The 22,011-nt window shown below is 39.5% G+C and overlaps 1 protein-coding gene across 2 annotated transcripts in view; it reads right to left on the reverse strand.

Moving 5' to 3' along the window:
- Positions 1-20,601, reverse strand: part of epha6 (EPH receptor A6) — a 479,518-nt gene extending 458,917 nt beyond the window's left edge. For both annotated transcript variants that reach the window (XM_018091417.2, XM_031896584.1), the window contains exon 1: positions 18,174-20,601. In XM_018091417.2, coding sequence (XP_017946906.2) covers positions 18,174-18,276 — 103 coding nt within the window. In that variant the 5' untranslated portion in view covers positions 18,277-20,601. The remainder of the gene's footprint in view (positions 1-18,173) is intronic.
- Positions 20,602-22,011: the final 1,410 nt, after the last annotated feature.

Raw genomic sequence — 22,011 nt, forward strand, 5'->3', positions numbered from 1 at the left:
AAGCAGCTTATTAGGGAGCAGATTAAACACTCAGGAATGAATTCAATAACAATGTAAAGCATTAATAATTAGTTTCTCCTTGTCTATCAAGGGCTTAAGAAAGGTTCACTATATATTCATACCTTTCAAGGGCAAGCAATGGATCAAATAAATCTCTCTCTTTAGTTCTATACCTTGACGCACTGTCATTGATAATTTAATGTGCCGTCACCTTTACTAATAAAAAAAAAACTTTCCAGGCATGCTATAAATTATATATAAGTGCATATATTCCGCGTGTTTTTTTTCCTAAAGATTTATAATCGTGACTTTATTATTTCATTCGACAATAGAAACCCATGCATTAAGAGGAAATTGTTTCCGATAGTGCCGTGAACATTTTGCCTCTTTCAGCGTTAAAACAATTACAGCGGCAATATGCAATCTGCACAATTACATCCGCGTACCTGCTCTGGACAAAAAAAAGAAAAAAAAGATAACTTTTCTTGTTTCTTGCTCTATAATAATTCCCTCATTGTCATTTTAGCGTGTGAATGGTTCATTTCACTGTGTAGATAACTAGGGCACATTAGGGGAAATTGAATACGTTGAATCACAGGCAAGGAGGCTAATTTGCACTCTCCTAAGACAGAATGGACTGCCGGTACCCATTACATTATCTCTCAGCCTCACTTGTGTAAAATTAAAATATTTAACTTTAAATACATGGCATTTCCTTGTTGCTGTCGTGCAACATTTCTATGTAGTTGTAACAGACGGCCGCTGCTGAGTGCTCCACTTTGTAGCCTAGAAAGCAAGGCGAGAGGGTGATTTTTGTGCTTGGGGAGGCTACTTAACCCATTCCTTGCCAGGGTGTTCTGATCTTACCTCTCTCTATGTCCCGTAAACACAGGGCATGTCAAAGAAGAAAGAGCAATTACTGTACAGGTATAGAACCCTTTTTCCAGAATCCTCGGGACCAAGGGTATTCCAGATAAGAGGTCATTGTGTAATTTGGATCTCCATACCATAAGTCTACTAAAAAATCAATAAAACATTAATTAAACACAATAGGATTGTTTTGCATCCAATAAGGGGTAATTATATCTTAGTTGGGATCAAGTACAGGTACTGTTTTATTATTACAGAGAAAAGGGGAATCATTTAACCATTAAATAAACCCAATAGGGCTGTTCTGCCCCCAATAAGGGGTAATTATATCTTAGTTGGGATCAAGTACAGGTACTGTTTTATTATTACAGAGAAAAGGGAATCATTTAACCATTAAATAAACCCAATAGGGCTGTTCTGCCCCCAATAAGGGGTAATTATATCTTAGTTGGGATCAAGTACAGGTACTGTTTTATTATTACAGAGAAAAGGGAATCATTTAACCATTAAATAAACCCAATAGGGCTGTTCTGCCCCCAATAAGGGGTAATTATATCTTAGTTGGGATCAAGTACAGGTACTGTTTTATTAATACAGAGAAAAAGGAAATCAGTTTTAAAATTCTGAATTATTTGATTAAAATGGAGTCTATGGGAGACGGGCTTTCCGTAATTTGGAGCTTTCTGGATAACTGGTTTCCAGATAAGGGATCCCATACCTGTACTGTGAATCTATATGCATGCTTATGGCCAGGGCTGTATATATATATAGGTTCGGAGCTTTCTGGATAACTGGTTTCTGGATAAGGGATCCCATACCTGTCCTGTGAATCTATATGCATGCTTATGGCCAGGGCTGTATATATATATATAGGTTCCCTATATATATTGTGCCTAGGGTGGCTGCTTTGGGGGGGGGGTGACTTTCAGGTACCTATATAATCAATAAAGTTTAAAAAATGAAAAAATAGATTCCATCTCAATTTCCCCCATATGTAACATCACTTTCGCCCTCTGGGGGGCGTACATAGATCTAAATACTTCCCTGCTTATGGCTTACAGCTGATGTCAAGCATTTTCATAATCTTTTCTCCAAAATGTATGTTACCTGTACAGTTTTGCATTTATCCTTAACTTAATCTGCCATTTACCCCAGCAATTTCTATAAGTACATATTTTACCGCAAGATTATTACTAAGTATATTACTTTATCTAAATGTTTATAGACAATTAGCAAAGGAATCAAGAGGAGTCTATAACATTTATGACTTTTTTCCTTTTTCTCCCTGGGACATAGCTGTGAAACACAAGAGCCAATATTTACAGAAGACTAATCAATGCTTGTAATACTCTGCATGTTATAATCAAATCTACTTACTTCATCAATGAATGCAGTCCAGTCTTTCATGAAAGCTAAAACCAGCTTTATTGTTCATTATGTTCTCCATCCCTCCTCCCGTATAGGAGAAGGAAAGGCTAATAAAGAGTTAATCTCAAGCTGCAGGCATACCTTCAGTTCTCTCAATAGTGCCCTTAAGTCTCCCCATGTTTCTCCCATTCAGATGATCAGAAGCCAAACAGGAAGAAAAAACACTGAGCTGTGTAAAGAAAGTTCCCATAATGCCTCACTCCTGCACAGACACCCAGACCAAGTGAACATGCTCAGTTAGTAAGACTAAGGGGCACATTTACTAATCCACGACCGTCCGAAAGCGTCCGAATGCGTTTTTTTCTTAATGATCGGTGTTTTAGCGATTTTTTTGTCGGTGTCGCATTTTTTGTATTTTCTATTTTTTTTCGCCGCTGTTACGACTTTATCGTATATTTTCCGCGACTTCGTGAAAAATTCGGATTGGTTTTTCCGCCGTTTGCAATTGCTCAATACAAAAAAATCGCGATGGCGGCGAAAAAATTGTGCAAAATACGATAAAGTTGTGACGCGACGAAAAAGTTGCGCAAAATACGCAAACGCAAAATTTTCGTTTCGAATCCGATTTTTTCCAATTCGGGATTCGGATTCGGATTCGGATTCGAGGATTAGGAAATGTGCCCCTATGAGTCAGCTTCCTGCTGATTGGCTCAGATCCACATTCCTAAGGGGGGGGAGTGAGTTCTTAGCATTCTTGAGGGAGGAGAGAGCAGAAAGCTGTGTGTCTCTGGCACATGAATTACAGACACAAGAAATCTTTTCACAGATGACTCAGTGCAGCGTTACTGTGAGTGCTTATGGCTGTATTTACATAGACCTTTCTGATAAAGCTTACTTAGTTTTTAGCTTTCTTTCTCCTTTAACAACCCTCCAGAATTACAGTTTTTCAAACAATGGTACCAGTTGTATGGCGATCAACAATAGAATCCATAAAGAGATTGCTAATACAGACCGTGTAACGTTGGCCATACACTTATTAATAAAATTGCAAGAGTTTCATACACTTTTTGGTGTGGGCTCCCAATTATCACCCCATTCATTTTCGTACCATGGCGATTGGTCGTTTAGTAGATCGGCCAGATTGGTTGGATTTTCTGAACTAATCTTCCTCCTCGGTCCCTACTCCAACACAGAAAGGGCTGAGCAGGCCTGACAAATGGTTTAGTTTTCAATTACTTGTGAATAGATGTGAGCTAACGTTTCTGTGGGTTTTTATCTTGTCTTCCTGTTGACATTTTAACCATTGTGCACCCTGTAATACAGTGGCTTTATCTAGAGCCCATGATCAAGAACTTAAATGCACTCATTTTCCCTCAGTCCTTGTTAGTTGCTTTCTAGATTCCAATAAAAGTCTTCAAAAAGGCATAAATACACAACTTTCACAGATTTAATTAGTACTTCATGGTTGTCTCTGTAACAAGCAATCAATTTTGTTTCATTTTATATACAAAAACGCTTATTACAAATAAAAACCCACTAATCCATTTTGATTTTAAAATTAGATTATCTTCTTTAAATTGTCTGATCATTCCTCAGGGTGGAAAAAAAGACAGATACAAAAAATAACATCAATATTTGACTCCTTTTCCCTCAACTTAGTTTATTTTCAATCTTGACTCATATTGGGCTGAATTTCCAGTCATTTCACTTGTCTCTTGATGGTTAAAAGTGAAGCAGTTCATCAGACTGTTCTCCACACGTTGCATTCATGGGTCAACTGAATGAGCTGAATCAATAGAACAAACAAATCATGGCAGCTTTCTAAACTCAAGGCATAAAAATCAAATTGTGTGTTCTAGGGTTCCCAGAGTTATGAAACTCAATTTTACCAACTGGAGACCCTCTAGCTTCGATATTGTTTGCTTAAAAAAATATAGATGGGTTTTGTATTGTAGCAAATGCGCATTGATTAGATTCACACAGATCAAAATAGCTGCCTGCAAATGCAATCTCTGGCTCCTTTCATGTGAGTGATGCTCCGGGATAACAATCAAACATGTATGAGTTATATGTATGAGTTTAACTAGTTGTAGAAGGGCCTAAACTGTAGTACTGAAATATATAGATACAGAATCACAGGGTTCACTAGACCCTGATATCTTTCAGAAGATTTGTAATAAGTACAGAAGAATGTTTCTGCTGGGATAGATTTTATGGTATCTTTCTTTACAGGTCATAGGAAAATACAACTGGCGAAAGTGATTAATATCTACTTTAGTTATTTTCCTTCCATACATTAATGATAATTAGTGATGGGCGAAATGTTTCACCAGGCATGGATTCGCGGCGAATTTCCGCGTTTCGCCATTGGCGGATTGTTTCGCGAACCGGTTAAAAAAATATGCCGCGAAAAAATTTGCTGGGCGTCCAAAAATTGTCGCCGGCGTCAAAAAAGAATAGTCGCGGGCATCAAAAGAATAGCCGCGCGACGAAATAATAGCCGCGGGCGACAAAATAATATCCGTGTGACCAAATAATAACTGCGCGACAAAATAATAGCCGCGGGCGATGAAACAATAGCCACGCGACAAAATAATAGCCGTGTGACAAAATAATAGCCGCGGGCGACAAAACAATAGCCGTGCGATGAAATAATAGCCGGGGGCGACGAATCAATAGCCGCGCAACAAAATAATAGCCGCAGGCGGCGAAACAATAGCCGCGCGACAAAATAATAGCTGCGGGCGACAATTTTTTTTGTCTCACGACATTTTCGCCGTTTCGCAGATCTTTTGAACGATTCGCAAATTTTTCGGCGAAACAGAACAGATTCGCTCATCACTAATGATAATTATTGTCATTTGTTCTTTTAGAAGGGCATTTTAGCCCTAATATGATGTCTTTAATAAGTTTTGCATTACTCTGCCATATAGATTGTAAGCTCTACGGGGCAGGGACCTCCATCCTCTTGTGTCTTTGACTCTTAATTTGTTGCAGCTGTATCTATCTGTATTTATTGTTATACTTTGTATTTATCTATTATTATCTTAATAACCCCCTGTTTGTATTAATGTATTCTACTGTACAGCGCTGCGTACATAAGTAGCGCTTTATAAATAAAGATATACATACATACGTACATACATACAAAGTGCCTTTTATGGCCTTATTTGGGCATTTCCCACCCACAAAACTCTTAGGCCCCGCCCACTGTGGCCTCTTGTAAAGTAAATACAATGTAATGTCCTGTAAAGGTCCCTTCAGATTGATAATTGGGTGAGTTTGATTCTTCTGTTGGATTGAGGACCGATTAGCTCAATGATATGCTCCATAGTCTGACGACTCTTTTACCGTTGTTATAACCTGATTGTTTGGTCCTAGGACCGAATGATCAGATTAGCCCAATATCGAACACCTTGTGAGAGCATATCAGGGGAAAGATCTGCTGCATATATATATATATATTGATTTTTATGCTTACAAGCACATTTCAGCTTATAAAATGTTCTTAAGTGTTACAGAGATGTATTTTACTTCCTTCACAATGTGTATGAATAAATAAAGAACACGGTTATGTACATGTAGGTAATAATAGTACTGGGTATGCCTTTAGTTAGACCCCCTTCCTCTGGAGCAGTAGAGCTTTTCATGTTGGAGGCTGTAAACACAGACATACTGCAGACAGAACTATATGAAACTACACACAAGAGATTCTAATGCTTGAAAGATTATTTCGATTTGCGCTGAATCAAGTACACCACAAATACACTTGACCCATTACAGCCTCATGTTTCTAAATATAATATTGCATTTGACATGGATAAGGTCATCTAATTGGGTTCTCAGAATGACACTGAGTTGATGTCAATTTACATGATAGAAACTGCAAAGATAAAAGAGTCAGAGGTGGGTTTGCAGGGTCTGATGGAATAGTCTATGATGGTCACGACAACCTCATTCGGATGGATTTAATGGTGCCCATGGCTCAGTACTATGTAACATGATCAAGATTTTTCCCACTATGGAGAACAGTGCCCTTATGCACCATAACGTACAGACACCACAATATAACAGCCCGCTCCATCAGTAACTCAACTCTCACATTCACCAATAACAGAGAATATTTGAATACTAGTGTTACCAGGCAAACTCTTACAGCGGATACAGTGTGTTTAATAATTTGCTTTTGATTCTAATAAATGAACTAAGAAGGTGCCCACAAGGGCCAGTGTGCATTTATGAAACCTTTATCTGCATGTCTAATGTAAAGTGGAGACTGGTCACATATACTACATGATCATAATGGTGGCCCCTTCAGTAGAATCATGTATCATTACAAGCAGCACACTTAATGAGATCACAGGCGTTGTTAACCACTAATTACTGAAGAAAATTTCAACCAAGAGGCAAAACTTTATTTTTCTAAACAATTCCCTAAGTTCATCCAACACTAACTTTTATGTTGGGATATCACCAACCTGGTTTATCTTTCCTATCCCATTTTATTGTGTTATTCCGTGTACTATTATTTACCATTGTCTGTAATCTGTAGCTGCTGTAGACAAAGGTATTATCCTATGGTCCTATGATTATCTACAACCCCCAAACTTGTTCTACATAGAGAGGTGACCATCTGTTAAAGGGTCTTCCTTGGCCAGAGCTAGAAAAGAGGTAAAAGAGTCCCTGAGACAGTCAGGAGCTTCTCAGTGAGTATGAATATATCATTTAGTCCAGTGATCCCCAACCAGTGGCTCGTGGGCAACATGTTGCTTCCCAACCCCTTGGATGTTGCTCCCAGTGGCCTCAAAGCAGGGGCTTATTTTTGAATTCTTAGCTTGGAGGCAAGTTTTGGTTGCATAAACAACAGGGGTACTGCCAAACAGAGCCTCCTGTAGGCTGCCAGTGTAAGGGTACCTGGTGGTCTAGGGGCCCGGCGGGGACGCCCGCCGCTGCCCATGCGGGGACGCCCGCCCTCTGTCACCTTTTTGACGTGCGCTCGCATCTGCGCATGCGCCTTCTCTCCTGTGCTGTGCGCGTATGCGCACTTTCCTTCTTCCGTGTTGCGCTGCGTATGACGTCATTTTGGCGCGAGATTCGAATATTTAAAGCTGTTCTTAGAGCAAAATCATTGCCCAACGTAGGTTTTCCTCCTGTGAGCTCCTGGGTGTGTTGTTCTTGTTCTGCTGATCTGTTTTGACCCCTGCCTGTCCTTGACCTTCCTGTACTGCTGCCTGAACCGACCTTTGCCTGAATTTTGACTACCCTTCCGGATTCTGTTTGGTACTGCGCTGCCTTATTGTTGTTGACCCCGGCCTGACCTCTGACTACCCTTTTGGACTCTGATTTGGTACTTTACTCTCTGAACGTTGCGGGCCCCGGCCTGATCTCCGACTGTGTCCTCTTGTGCCCATTCTCCCTGTAGCACGGTTCTGGTCCCCTTGCCTGCTCAGAACCCTTTCCTTGGGCCCCTCACTGTAAGACCTGGCGGCATCCGAGTAGCGAAGGGCTCCTCCCGACGTGAAAGGCGGCGGTTATAGGCAGAAGCGTGAGCCGAGACCAGGCCTTTGGGAACTGTTCTGAGTTTTGGGGTTCCGACCGTGACATTCAGTCCATATAGGGGCTACCAAATAGCCAATCACAGCCCCTATTTGGTACCCCCAGAACAAGCTTGTGTTGCTCCCCAAGACTTTTTTACATTTGAATGTGGCTCAAAGGTAAAAAAGTTTGGGGTCCCTGATTTAGTCCAAGTGAGCGCTATTAGTACTTGCTAGAGTAAGGTCTAGCATATGAGGCCAGTGTGCTTCATGCAGCTCTATAAGAGATTTTTATGGCCCCCAGTATTTCCCGAGAGCTCCCTAGTAGTGAAGAGCGAATCTGGCCTGTTTCAACAAAAAATTATTTAAAAATATTCGCAAAACAGCGAAAATATTGTGAGCATGATTTTTTGACATGGGCATCATTTGTTTTTTACGCGGGCGGCAATTTTTTGACATAATTTCTTCAAGTGAGGTGAATATTGTCGCCCATTTTGCGAAAAAAATACACCTGGTGAAATGCAGAAATTTGCCTCCAATCCATGCCTAGTGAATTATTTTGCCCATCACTCCTCCCTAGACCTCTCTGTGCTACAGAGAGTTAAAAAACATGAAATTGAAATATATTAAAAAAACCCACAAATTTTGGATATTTATCAAGTGAAAATAAAAAGGTGAAAAAACTCTTGTGTAAAACTTCTAAAAGATTGCAAGGTTGTATAGAAGGGCTAATTCAAATTTGCGTTATGTAGTCAATATAAGCTTTTTGAGCTTTTCAATATTTTTTTTTCTAAATGACAAATTCTAAGTACAGTACTTGCAGATTTTTTAATAAATAAGGTAATATTTGCATTTTCAAATTAAAATTCAACACTAATTGAAGAAGGAAACAATACTAAAATTATACAAATACCAATTTTGATAAATAACCCCCTTAGTGTGCCCTGTAGCTGTGTATAATCTACTTCCAGTTTAACAGTGAGATACTAATGATCATTTGCTAGGTAAAAATAGATCTACAGTATCTTATATCTATTCTGTTCGTGCCAAGCCTGCTATACTGCATGAAGAATATCTGCCAAGACATAAATATCCATGAGCTTCTTGAATTCCCTTTTCTATACGTGTATCTCGCTCTGTAATAGCGCACCGACATGCCAATATCATGAAATGCCTTCGTAAATCACCCACATACAGAAATCCCTCCAGGGCAGGGTCAAAACATAACCAATGAACACAGGGAGCACTCACCTGGGAAAGCTGTGCCAGTTAGCATGACATGTCATTTCAAGGTGGCACTTAGATTCATTTCATAGACCTGAGAAAGGGATCTTAATGTTGCTGTTAATTCAAATGTGTGTCTATTAACCCATAGCATCTCATCAAGTAACTGGTAGCCTTTTTGTAAGTACAGGTATGGGATCTGTTATCTGAAAACTCATTATCCAGAAAGCTCAGAATTACGGAAAGGCAGTCTCCCATAGACTCCATTTTAATTAAATAACTGAATTTTTCAAAAATGATTTCCTTTTTGTCTGTAATAATAAAACAGTACCTGTACTTGATCCCAACTAAGATATAATTACCCCTTATTGGGGGCAGAACAGCCCTATTGGGTTTATTTCATGGTTAAATGATTCCCTTTTCTCTGTAATAATAAAACAGTACCTGTACTTGATCCCAACTAAGATATAATTACCCCTTATTGGGGGCAGAACAGCCCTATTGGGTTTATTTCATGGTTAAATGATTCCCTTTTCTCTGTAATAATAAAACAGTACCTGTACTTGATCCCAACTAAGATATAATTACCCCTTATTGGGGCAGAACAGCCCTATTGGGTTTATTTCATGGTTAAATGATTCCTTTTTCTCTGTAATAATAAAACAGTACCTGTACTTGATCCCAACTAAGATATAATTACCCCTTATTGGGGGCAGAACAGCCCTATTGGGTTTATTTCATGGTTAAATGATTCCCTTTTCTCTGTAATAATAAAACAGTACCTGTACTTGATCCCAACTAAGATATAATTACCCCTTATTGGGGGCAGAACAGCCCTATTGGGTTTATTTAATGGTTAAATGATTCCCTTTTCTCTGTAATAATAAAACAGTACCTGTACTTGATCCCAACTAAGATATAATTAATCCTTATTGGAGGCAGAACAGTCCTAAAAATCTGGAAAACCCCAGGTCCCAAGCATTCTGGATAACAGGTCCCCGTACATGTATATATGTGGTTGCTAGACAAAACAACTTTTGCAACTTTTATAACCTTACCCTTTAGTGCTACCCTGAAGCCTCATAGAAAATTCTCATAGAATTCTGGGAATTAATGTTGCCCCTGGTGTCAAACGCTGCATTCATAAACAAACCTTCATATCTTATCCATGAGTTCAGCTTCCATACTGTAAATGGGGGAACCCCGCCAGCATTTGGTAAATCCGGCTGAGCAGAAGGTATAACTACAACTTTTAAACTTTCATAAAAAAAATTCAATGAAAATTCAGTTAATGTTAACAAATTCCTTTAAGGGGTAACCTTTTCCAATGTAAACAATATGAAAGGATTTATCTGACAATATACCATTTTACTTATTGAGAATCCAAATATTACTTACATTTTGCCATTCTGACATTCAAGGTATAGGGTGGTAAATGTCATCATTTAATAAAAGCTTACTTTCTATTGATTTTTGTTTTCTGCCCCACAAATCCATTGTAAGCACCGCACTGAATCAAAATAACATTTAAGGGCACGTTTGCAGGCATGACACCTGTCACTTGTTATTGGCGCACAGAAGAAGGCTGCTTAACCCTTTGAGTGTAGACCGCAGCCGCCGCCGCCGCGTCCAGCTCCAGCCATTTCCTAGGAACCCATTTTTCCTGTAGGGGAACTTGGGAATAGGAAGCGCTTCAGCTAATGGAACCCCCTGGCATTTTCATTCAATCAGTGCCTTTGAATTCACGACCCATGGCACTTTAAGGGTTAATATACTCTACAACAGGCAATATCAGTTATACATGCACCTTTAGAAATTGTAGAAAGTGATGGTGTTCCATGGCATTTACTCTAAAGGTAACTTTCCAGTCAGCAGCAATTTTACACCAAATTGTGTGTTAATTTGGGTGTAAAACGTACAACCGATGTTATTAAGATGGGTCTTCTAGTGGTTTCTTCCTTGAAAATATGCTTATTATACTCTGCATTATTATTATGCTTTTGGGGGGGGGGAATACAATTCCTCTATTAGATATATATACTGGCAGGGTCAGACTGGGCCGCCGGGACACCGGGCCGGGCCAGACGCGCGTTCTCCCTGCTGACCGTTCCTCCCCTGATGCGTTAAACTTATGTGTGTTGGTAGGGGGACCCTGTGGGGGGTTAGGGAGGCTCAGCGGGGGCCCCTGTGGGGGGTTAGGGGGTCAGACCCTGTATACTGGCATGGTAAAATGCTGAATTACATTTCCCAGACTCTCTTGACGCTTACTGTCACAATAAGATTTAGTCCAGAGCAAGAAAGGAAGGGAGGGCCCCTTGGAATGATAGAAGGTAGGTACCCATTTGTATAGGAAATGGTGGCCTAGACCTTAATATTCTGAAGATAAAGATCTTCAGAATATTAGGGTCTAGGCCACCATTTCCCATACAAACGGGTACCTACCTTCTATCATTCCAAGGGAATGATAAATATCCCATCCCTATAAATATCCCAGGGTGCTTCTGTAGAATCTTTACTTGAAACCAAAAGAGAATCAAGGGTTATGAATTTGCCCAAGAAGCAGTCAGTGTAAATACTGTCATGGGAAAATATGGTTTTTTTTAGTTAATAGAGCTTCTCCTGCATTGTAATCTGTTTTTCAAAAGCGCAAACTTATTTTTATATATTTAACTTTGAAATTTCACATAGGGCTAGCCAATGGTTCATGGATAAAATTTTAAATGATAAGTAAATGATTAACTATGTAAAAATTGTAAGTTAGAAATAAAAATACCGTAACAGTATCAGCTTTTATGTTATTTGCACTGAAACAGTAGAGTATACTTATTGAGTGTTCTGTTTATGTATATATATATATATATATATATATTATTTTTTATATATTAGGGTGCATCATCAAGAATCCAACTCTCCTTCAGCCACAGTACAAGTATCGGACCCCTTATCTGGAAACCCATTATACAGAAAGTCCTGAATTACAGGAAGGCCATCTCCCATAGACTCCATTATAAGCAAATAATTCACATTTTTAAAAATTGTTTTCTTTTTCTGTGTAATAATAAAACAGTACCTGTACTTGATCCCAACTAAGATATAATAAATCCTTATTAGAGCCAAAACACTCCTGTTGGGTTTAATTACTATTTAAATATTTTTTTTAGACTTAAGTTAGGAGATCCGAATTACAAAAAGACCACTTATCCGGCAAACCCCAGGTATGTGGGTATCACCTGTACAGTGATGTACCAGCTACAGAGATTTATATAGATGGGGAAATAATACAAGCCCACTGTACCCTTAAAAGTCTAAATATATATATACAGTATATATATTGCTCAATATACTGCAATTATAATTCAGGTAATGAATAGCAGGAAAAATATGGTGACTATTTACCAATATTTGCCAAACATAATATCTTGTGATCTTGTTTTTATTAGTATTAGTATAACATGTATTTATAAAGGGCCAACATGTTCCGTGGCGATGTACAATAAATGGGTGTATATACTGGAAAAACCGTTTTACATACAAATCAGCCAATAACTGATAACTGAAGAGGCCCCTGCCCAAAAGAGCTTACTATCTATATGGAAACACAAGGTCTAATTAAAAAGTGTTATTATATTCCTCTATGCAGCTCAAAACAAAATACAATACACTGGCAGTGATTTCCAGAAGAGAGAATGATAAGCTCAATTGTACAATTGTTAAAACAAACAAACAAGCTGCAGAAATAATATTATACTGCAATTATTAAGTGATTAAAATAGAAACCATAGTTGCTTTGAGTAAATACAGGGTAATTAAGCCATTAGATAAATGGTATGGGGTTTATATCCTTTGTTTTAATATCTGGCATTCCTAGGTTGTACCATATGGGCACATACAATGATAATGCTAGTAATATTCATTGCCTGGTGGATTCTGGGGGTGCTTTTAATGTCGTCTGTTCACCACTGAATTTGATATTAGCAATCATAGGCCACTTAGCAGGGTCTGAGCACTCCCAGAATCAACACTCCAGAAGATGAGATATAATATATAAAATACATAAATTGTCCTGCGATGGCTATGCAAACAATGGAGTGAAAGACTGCATTCTTTTTCTTTTGCAAACATTTGCTCCATTTGTTTTGTAAAGAAAACTACTTTATTTTTTATTTATTTCACTCCTGGTACAGTCATTTACAGGACGCATTAAACACAGCAATAATGCGATTCCAAAGGAGAAAAGATACAGAGTGAATAGGAAATACAGAAATGGGGAAATGTATTTAAAAGGTGTTATCCAAAAATGTAAGAAACAAAATGAAGCAAAAGTTTGTATAAGATTTTGTAGCAGGTTAAGGTAAAGAAAGTGCCAAAAAGTTATATATATATATGAAATCTAAGTTATTATGTATATAATGTACAGGGTGCTGCAGGCCACAGTTACTGGTTAGTGACAATCAATAGCTGCATACCATACAGAAGGTACCAGCACCCTCTCATCCTCTTTAGCTCTGTATAAATGTAATAAACAACATTTTTGCAAGATGGAAATGCCAGTAACTGTGGCCTGCAGTGCCCTGTACATTATATATATATATATACAGGTATGGGACCCATTACCCAGAATACTCAGGACCTGGGGTTTTCCAGATAAGTGGCCTCCGTAATTCGGATCTCCTACCTTAAGTCTGCTAAAAAAATTAACAGTAATTGACAGTAATTAAACCCAATAGGATTGTTTTGGCTCCAATAAGGGGTAATTATATCTTAGTTGGGATCAAGTACAGGTACTGTTTTATTATTACAGAGAAAAGGGAATCATTTAACCATTAAATAAACCCAATAGGGCTGTTCTGCCCCCAATAAGGGGTAATTATATCTTAGTTGGGATCAAGTACAGGTACTGTTTTATTATTACAGAGAAAAGGGAATCATTTAACCATTAAATAAACCCAATAGGACTGTTCTGCCCCCAATAAGGGGTAATTATATCTTAGTTGGGATCAAATACAGGTACTGTTTTATTATTACAGAGAAAAGGGAATCATTTAACCATTAAATAAACCCAATAGGGCTGTTCTGCCCCCAATAAGGGGTAATTATATCTTAGTTGGGATCAAGTACAGGTACTGTTTTATTATTACAGAGAAAAGGGAATCATTTAACCATTAAATAAACCCAATAGGGCTGTTCTGCCCCCAATAAGGGGTAATTATATCTTAGTTGGGATCAAGTACAGGTACTGTTTTATTATTACAGAGAAACGAAAACCATTTTTAAAAATTCTAATTATTTGATTAAAAAAGAGTCTATGGGAGACGGCCTTCCTGTAATTTGGAACTTTCTGGATAATGGTTTTCCGAATAAGGTGTCAGATACTTGTATGTGTGTGTATATATATATATATATATATAAGTACTGCCCTTTCTTTGCCCTTTATTTATTATGGCCATACTACATTGCCCTATTATCAGATTATGATATTTTGTTTATATTTTCAGCATTTTTTGCAGCATTTTTCTTGTCAAGTGAGGCTAATGTATTTTATTGTATTTTTTCCCGTTTGTGTATGTCCTTTATCATGTATGCCTGATTTCTAGCCTGTTAGATTCCACTAAAGTAGCTAAATCTTTTCAGTGTTTGGGCACCTTATATGCTTAAAGGCACTCTGGCTACTTTAGTATCACATTTTACTTGTTAAAAGACCTATTACAGTGAGTTATTGTGACATTCATGCTGCATGCATTCCCTTTCTTTTATAAAGGTGTTTCTAATACTACTTGCCCATTATGCATCTTCCTAGAGACATTGTATTGGTTCTTTTGTTTTATCATCATCATTATAATATATTAAATAGCGCCGGGAAATAACTCAGCACTACATGTTTTAATTCTGCATTAAAACCGGGATCTTACAATAATGTAACAAACAAAGGTTTACAGAGTAAGAATCGGATGGAAGGGCCCTACTCGCAAGATCTTACAATCTAAAGAATTTGAATCTAAAGGATTAGATCCAAAATTCTTCAAACAATTTAAAAAGTATCTCAAACCAGAATGGATTGGGGACACGGTTGAGCGGAGCAGCTTGGTGCCAATGAGGGAAAGGCCCAAACCAAGAGTGCCAGTAACAGTAGAAGGGTAATAAAGAGATAGCCTCCCTGGTAGCAAATGGCACACCCCTTTACACGACAATTTATGTATTTTATATATTATTTCTCATCTTCTGGAGTGTTGATTCTGGTAGTGCTCAGACTCTGTTAAGTGGCCTATGATTGATGAAGTCAAATTCAGTGGTGAATAGACACCATTAAAAGCACCCCCAGAATCCACCAGGCAATGAATATTACTAGCATTATCATTGTATGTGCCCATATGGTCAGATATGGTCAGATATTATTTCAATCAGATTAGATCAAATGTCTGACTCGACATATTATGGCTCTCATATATCGCATATATGTATATATACTGTATATAAAAACTCATATATCGCATTTTTCTAAACGCAAGTAAATGCATTTTTGGGAGTTCCAAAAGCAACCCTCTGTTCTATTGGCTCCTCAAGTGCAAAAAAAAAAAACTACAACAAAATGTGAATGTCATAAAGCGCAATTCTGAACGCTCATAGTATAAACAAGCAAAAAAAGAGCCCTTAGTAAGTAATGGTTGCTACGTTTGCCTGTACAGATAGAGCAGAGAGCACAGAAAATTCATATTCCTTCCCAAAGGCGAAATCCAGAAAATAACATGTTTGAGGCTAAAGTACCTGTAATTACACAGTGCTGCTGGATATCTTGGTGCTTTAGAAATTCTGATACTAACAACAACAATTAAACAGTCTTATAGTTGAAAATAAATATTTATATATATAAAACAGATGATTCTTTCTAAGCCTCCTGAACCTGACTGGTCACAGGTTTGAACAAAATAACTATACTCTGTAAATGATCAGACTGTAGCCTTTTTTAGCTACATTTATATCATTTCCCGTTTATCCCTCGGAAAAGTGTACAAATAAAAACCATTGGCACAGCGACTCAGTAAATATTTGCGATGCACTTATCTACTCAACTTTGAATGGAGTGTAAATACTCATTCTGCCTGCCATTAATCAATCTAAATGAATTTACTGTACATGCAATGAAGTATTAATCAGTGGCTTATTTACTGTTGTTTTTACAGATACCGGTGCATGAAATCCTGGGGAAATGGTGTGTATAGGAAAGTGGCAAGTTTGCTCAGCCGCAGGGAAACCAATAAGCCACAAAGACTCCGACAACAGTTGACAAATGTCAACGTAACTATGTATACCAGTAATCTATATCAATAAGTAGGGTGATTAAAGGATCATTTCCAAGGGGAAGACCTTTTTTTACTCTAGGTTTCATGGTGTAGAACAGCAATAGCCAGAAATGGATAGTTTTAGGAAACAGTTGGACACCTTTTGTGCAAGTGGGATAATCCAAAAGTGCTACTCAGTGTATAATACTGGTCTAAGATGTAACACAGATTGAGATTTGTATCTCCGATTTCTGGATTATGTAGATGCTGAATAGGATTTATACCAGCAAAAGGTTGATTTTTGATGGTCACATACTTTTTATATACAACTAATGGATGTTATAACGAATCTGACCATCTCTACACGCAAAGGCTCAACACAGAGAGAAGCAAAGATAAGCCATAATTGGTAAAGGACCATGTCTTCTATAATATGATAATTACATCAATTGCGTTTAGTAGGGAGGGCCAAGTGGTGGATAAGCCACTGCTGCAGATCAGCAACTTCCAACATCAAAACATTTAAGCACTAGAATTCAGTAATGTATTTAACTCACATTTATACATCCCTTAACATTGTAGAAAACCATTGTGGCTGCGACTACTACAAGTTTAATCTTTTCTTCAACAGCAAAGATGGGTTTATGGTTTTATAATAAAAAGGTAAAATGTGTCTACTAATAAAAAGAAAGTCACAGTTTACCTTTGCTTCAAGAAAAGATCCATGATCTCATAGGTTATCAGCTTAAACTATTATTAGCTGCCAATACCTGCCCTAGTGCCAAGGGTTCCAACAAGCTTATTTTATTTGTGTTTGTTCCATTGCATGAATCTACTGGAGGCCTCACAGCTGACGATGATTTAAATTTGACAAATTTCATAAACAAAAGATACTATGAGCTGTCGAGGAGGGGATGGAAATTAAATTAGCTTTGGAATTTTGCAGCCCAAATATTAATTTGATGAGTAAATAAATGAATTAAGAATGTAAAGAATTCCAGCTTTATAGAAACATTGTTACATGAATTCATTTATACATTCAGTTGTGCTGAAATTTCTGCCCTTACATCAGAATCAGTCAATGTCAATAAGATGTTGTTTTGTTTCATTACATAAATAACATGTAAATAAAATAATAAAACAAACATGAATATAATATAAGTATGTTGATATTTGCCAGGTTTATTTTAGTCCCAGATTAGCGTATGACCCCATCTGTTGTCAAGGAGCCCTTATGGGCTTGGAAATTGCAACCATTATATGATATATATGTGTTGTATGTACCATATATACACGTACATATATATATAGCATGACTAGGAAATCCATTGTAAAAACGCACACATTCCAGTGTTGGCGAATATATTCAGTCCTTTGGCAGAAAAATAGTGGAACTTGCTAGTCTACGTAATTCCACATATAAATACTGGAATGCCAGTTGTTTTTACCACGGTTTTATAAAAATCCCAATTAAAAGCAAATGTTGTTTTTTGTTTCTTTCCACAGTTTGACAGTGATTATGAAAGTTTTTCCTGACTGCATTAGATATTTACAGCCCAGAAGTTACTGTATGTCTTAAATAACAGACAATTGCAAGCAATTGAGTTATGGTAAGGTAAAATACATTGCAGAATAAACACATTATCACTACTCCCACACACAGTCGCTTATGCGGGTTCTTAGCAGAGACTCGGAGAAGCACATTTAGAAAGTTTTGCTTTGAGTAATACATAACAAGCACTTTCCCTAATGTGCGGGCAGATAAGGTCTGACATGAAGATGGTTTTGGAACAGTTGAACTTGATGGACATATTTGCACCCCTTTGTGAAATATCTGTCCCAGAACTCTCTCTCTTTCACACTCACACACATACGTACAAAATCAATGACTTCTTTTTACCTTGGTTGTCGGAGAGGTGGTTGGAGCCGACCCTGAAGCTGCCGACTATGGACAGGAGCAGAACAGTTTTCTCCAGGACAGTTCTCCAGTCCCATTTCCCCATGACTGTCCTTCTCCCCTGCTAGGCAGCTCCAGTTTCCCCTTGACTGCTAGATCCTTCCCTGATGGCCACAGCATGGAATGTAACAATCCAGAACTGAGTTTGATCTCCAGCTCCTCAGGGGCAGAACATGACCACTCCCCCCACTGGGGAAATGTGAGTTCTCTGGGTCAGCCAACCATATGGACACAAACTAAACTATAAGCACAAAACCTTCTTCCAGAATCCTTTCTTTGCACTCAAGTGATTGTATCTTCCAGTTAGGAATGCAGTTTGATGTCTTCCAGTCAGTTTGCATAAATATAGATGATGAATTGTTTAGGCTGAGTAAATCTACATGTGATCAGCTGTATGAGGTACATAAGAACTTTCCCAAAAGCAGGTTCAATTTGGCCTAGACTGACTGTGGCCCCTCACCACAGTTAAAGGGAAAGAAATGGACTGATGTCTGACACTCCAGGTGTTCCCCTTACCTCTCAGGCTTCCAATAGTCGCTACAGACTGCCACTTACACCCAGTGGGGGGCACTGCCTTGGTGCAGACACGATGCTGTATTTCTTTTGCGGTGGGATCCTGTGCAGCAGTAGCAGCATCGCTATTTCTCGTCTGATTTGTTGGAGCCAGATAAGTGGAATGTTTTTAGTTCCCAATCAGACAGGGTTAGTGGGGGGCGCTCTTGGGTCACTTACTGCGCCGCTGTTGGACTGTGGGGGAAACGCACCTATTGCGCCGCTGGGAAACACAGCTACTGCGCCGCTGTTGGACTGTTGGGAAACGCACCTATTGCGCCGCTGGGAAACGCACCTATTGCGCCGCTGGGAAACGCACCTACTGCGCCGCTGGGAAACGCACCTACTGCACCGCTGGGAAAAGCACCGAGTCGAGCGCTCTTCACTTGCGGGAATCGCAACTCAGCAGAATCCAGCACCAAGGAGAGCGCCCTGGCCAAATCCTATGTAGATTCCCGGACTGGGCAGAAACCAGCACCTCGAACAGCTCCCGGTACATTGGAAAGCACAGAGCCCCCTGCGTAAATCAGCGGCCAAGGACTGCGCACATCGGCGTTAGTCGCTAGGACAGAATCCCATATAAAGCGCACCGGGGCAGAAGGGCAACTCAGCCGAATCCTAGAACTGTTGGCTGCGCAGAAACGCTGGTAACACCAAACAGCGGGGCAGACGGTGCGACCCGGAGAAGCTCCAATGCATATCGGGCAACCGCAGCCGATTCCCAAACCTTCACACTTCCAAATAACCACCGCCGGCGTTTGCTGTGGGATTTAGGCTGCGGGAATGAGCCGGGGGAGCCTTAGGGATGCTCGGACGGTGTGAGGATATGGAAGCTTAGTGCCAGGGCAAGTACTTGGGCTGTGTCAGACCTGACCCACCTATGCTCAGCGATCGCTAGTACCGGCAGCAGCGTTACCTGGCTGTTCCTCAGCTGGGGGTCACACAAGTGAAGTTTGAAGGTGTCCAGCCGATCCTTCCCTTCACATATAATTTCCCCCATCCCCCCGCTAACATAAGCACCAAGTCTCCTTCTCCCCAAATTGAGTCAGTGGCAGAGAACCCCACTCTCCCCCTCACCATACTCCTATGAAGCAATCGTTAAGGTTGCCAACAGGGCATCCTAAATAGCCATCAGCTAGTCCTCTTTAAGTACAAAGTCTAGGGCTGGCCCCCAAGGCAGTCTCAAGCTGACAGTTTTATCCACAGTACTGGGGTCGGCGCTGTGTATTGGGGCTGCTGCTATCAAAGCGCAGGGGAATGTAAGAAGCCCAAGCTGCACATCGTTAAAGTCAGTCTCCCTGTCCTGCGACAAGTCGCCTCCATGGCAGCCTGTGCGACCGAGCAGCGGAGGGGAATGAGATGAATAAAGAGGCGCAAGTGATAGAGGATACACAGGGTTGAGAGAATCCAGCTGCTCTGATGTATCTCTCCACTGGAGGGGAATGATAGCTGAGCGCAGAGAGGTACAGAGGAGCTTTCCCGGCTGCTCTGCGCAGGTCACATACAGTGCTCAGCACTAGGGGGGGTTAGTTGACTAGACAAGGACTCACTCCCTTTGAATGCATTAGGGCAGACCGTGGGAAAACAGAGGCTTTCTTCCAACGCTGCACAGGTTAAAATGCAGAAAAACAGCCTTGACTCCCCTTAACTACTTCTCAGGGGGATAGCGCTGCATAGGGATGGGAGGCAATGCTATGGCTTCTGTTCTGCTACACCCCACCATTTGCTTAATGTTATACTTTGTACTGGGGAGAGGGGGTATTGTTGATGAATTATGTCAAGCCTTATTGTATATTAGGATAATAAAGTCACCTTGTGATCATCCAGGTAATGGCAGATTCTGTTAATGTTAAGAGGGACTTGGATGAGTTCTTGAACAAGCATAGTATCCAAGGCTATTGTAATACTAATATCTACAGTTAGTATTGATGTTGGTATATATAGATTATGTATGTGAGATGTATAGATAGGTCAGTATGGGTCTGTATGGGAGTGGATAGATAGGTCAGTATGGGTCTGTATGTGAGTGGATAGATAGGTCAGTATGGGTCTGTATGTGAGTGTATAGATAGGTCAGTATGGGTCTGTATGTGAGTGGATAGATAGGTCAGTGTGGGTCTGTATGTGAGTGGATAGATAGGTCAGTGTGGGTCTGTATGTGAGTGTATAGATAGGTCAGTGTGGGTCTGTATGTGAGTGGATAGATAGGTCAGTGTGGGTCTGTATGTGAGTGGATAGATAGGTCAGTGTGGGTCTGTATGTGAGTGGATAGATAGGTCAGTATGGGTCTGTATGTGAGTGGATAGATAGGTAAGTATAGGTTTGTGGGTGCTGGGTTTACTTGGAAGGGTTGAACTTGATGGACTTTTTCAACCCTATGTAACTATGTATGTAATTAATATGGGTAATAGCAGGTGCTTAATTTAAACTCCTGCAAAAATTTCACAGTCATAAAATGAATTACCATCCCTGCTCATATGTATGATACATACTCCTTAGCACTGAAATATCCAGAGGCTAAAAGGTCTGACAATGACTTAATTGATCTATATACATGCCAATAATATCCCCTGTCCGATTGAGTTTCCTGAAGCCAGCGCTACTGGACATATCTATATCATTTAAAGGTTTGGTCAGTAAGTCTTGTGACATAGATACAATCATATTAAGCCCTTATTATAACTGATAATAGATTCACAGGTATGCAGCTATGGTTACGCTCATGCCATGGATAGTTCTATGGATCATGTGCTAAAGAGCCTGGGGGGGGGGGATAGGGAATACAGCAGGCACACTCAGTCCAGTTTACAGTTTGTTTCTTTTGTTTGAAAGACAAAGAGAATTTCCCAAGGACAAATAAAACAAACAAAAAACACTGTCAGGACATTTAGGCTCTAAATATACCGCTTGTTCTGTCCCTATAAATTACTGAGCAGTCATAAACCACTAAATTCACAGCAAAGATGTCAGCCCGGCGCAGCCCCCTCCCCATCAATAACTGGGTGCCAGCTACGGCTGCCTGCCGGATGGTTTATTGCTTAAAGCATTACATGTAAATAATTGCCCCATTTTTATTTATTGCACATAATACTGACTGAGGAGGAATGCGTCTCAGTGTATTTAAACAGCTGTTACATTTTTTAACCTGTTGTATTTATGGGGTGGGAGCAGGGAAGTTGTTGAGCTATATTTTGCTGTTTATCAGGCCAAGACATACCCCAAATGATAA

This window comes from Xenopus tropicalis, chromosome 2 (genome assembly GCF_000004195.4).
Source record: "Xenopus tropicalis strain Nigerian chromosome 2, UCB_Xtro_10.0, whole genome shotgun sequence".
NCBI classification, from domain to species: domain Eukaryota; kingdom Metazoa; phylum Chordata; class Amphibia; order Anura; family Pipidae; genus Xenopus; species Xenopus tropicalis.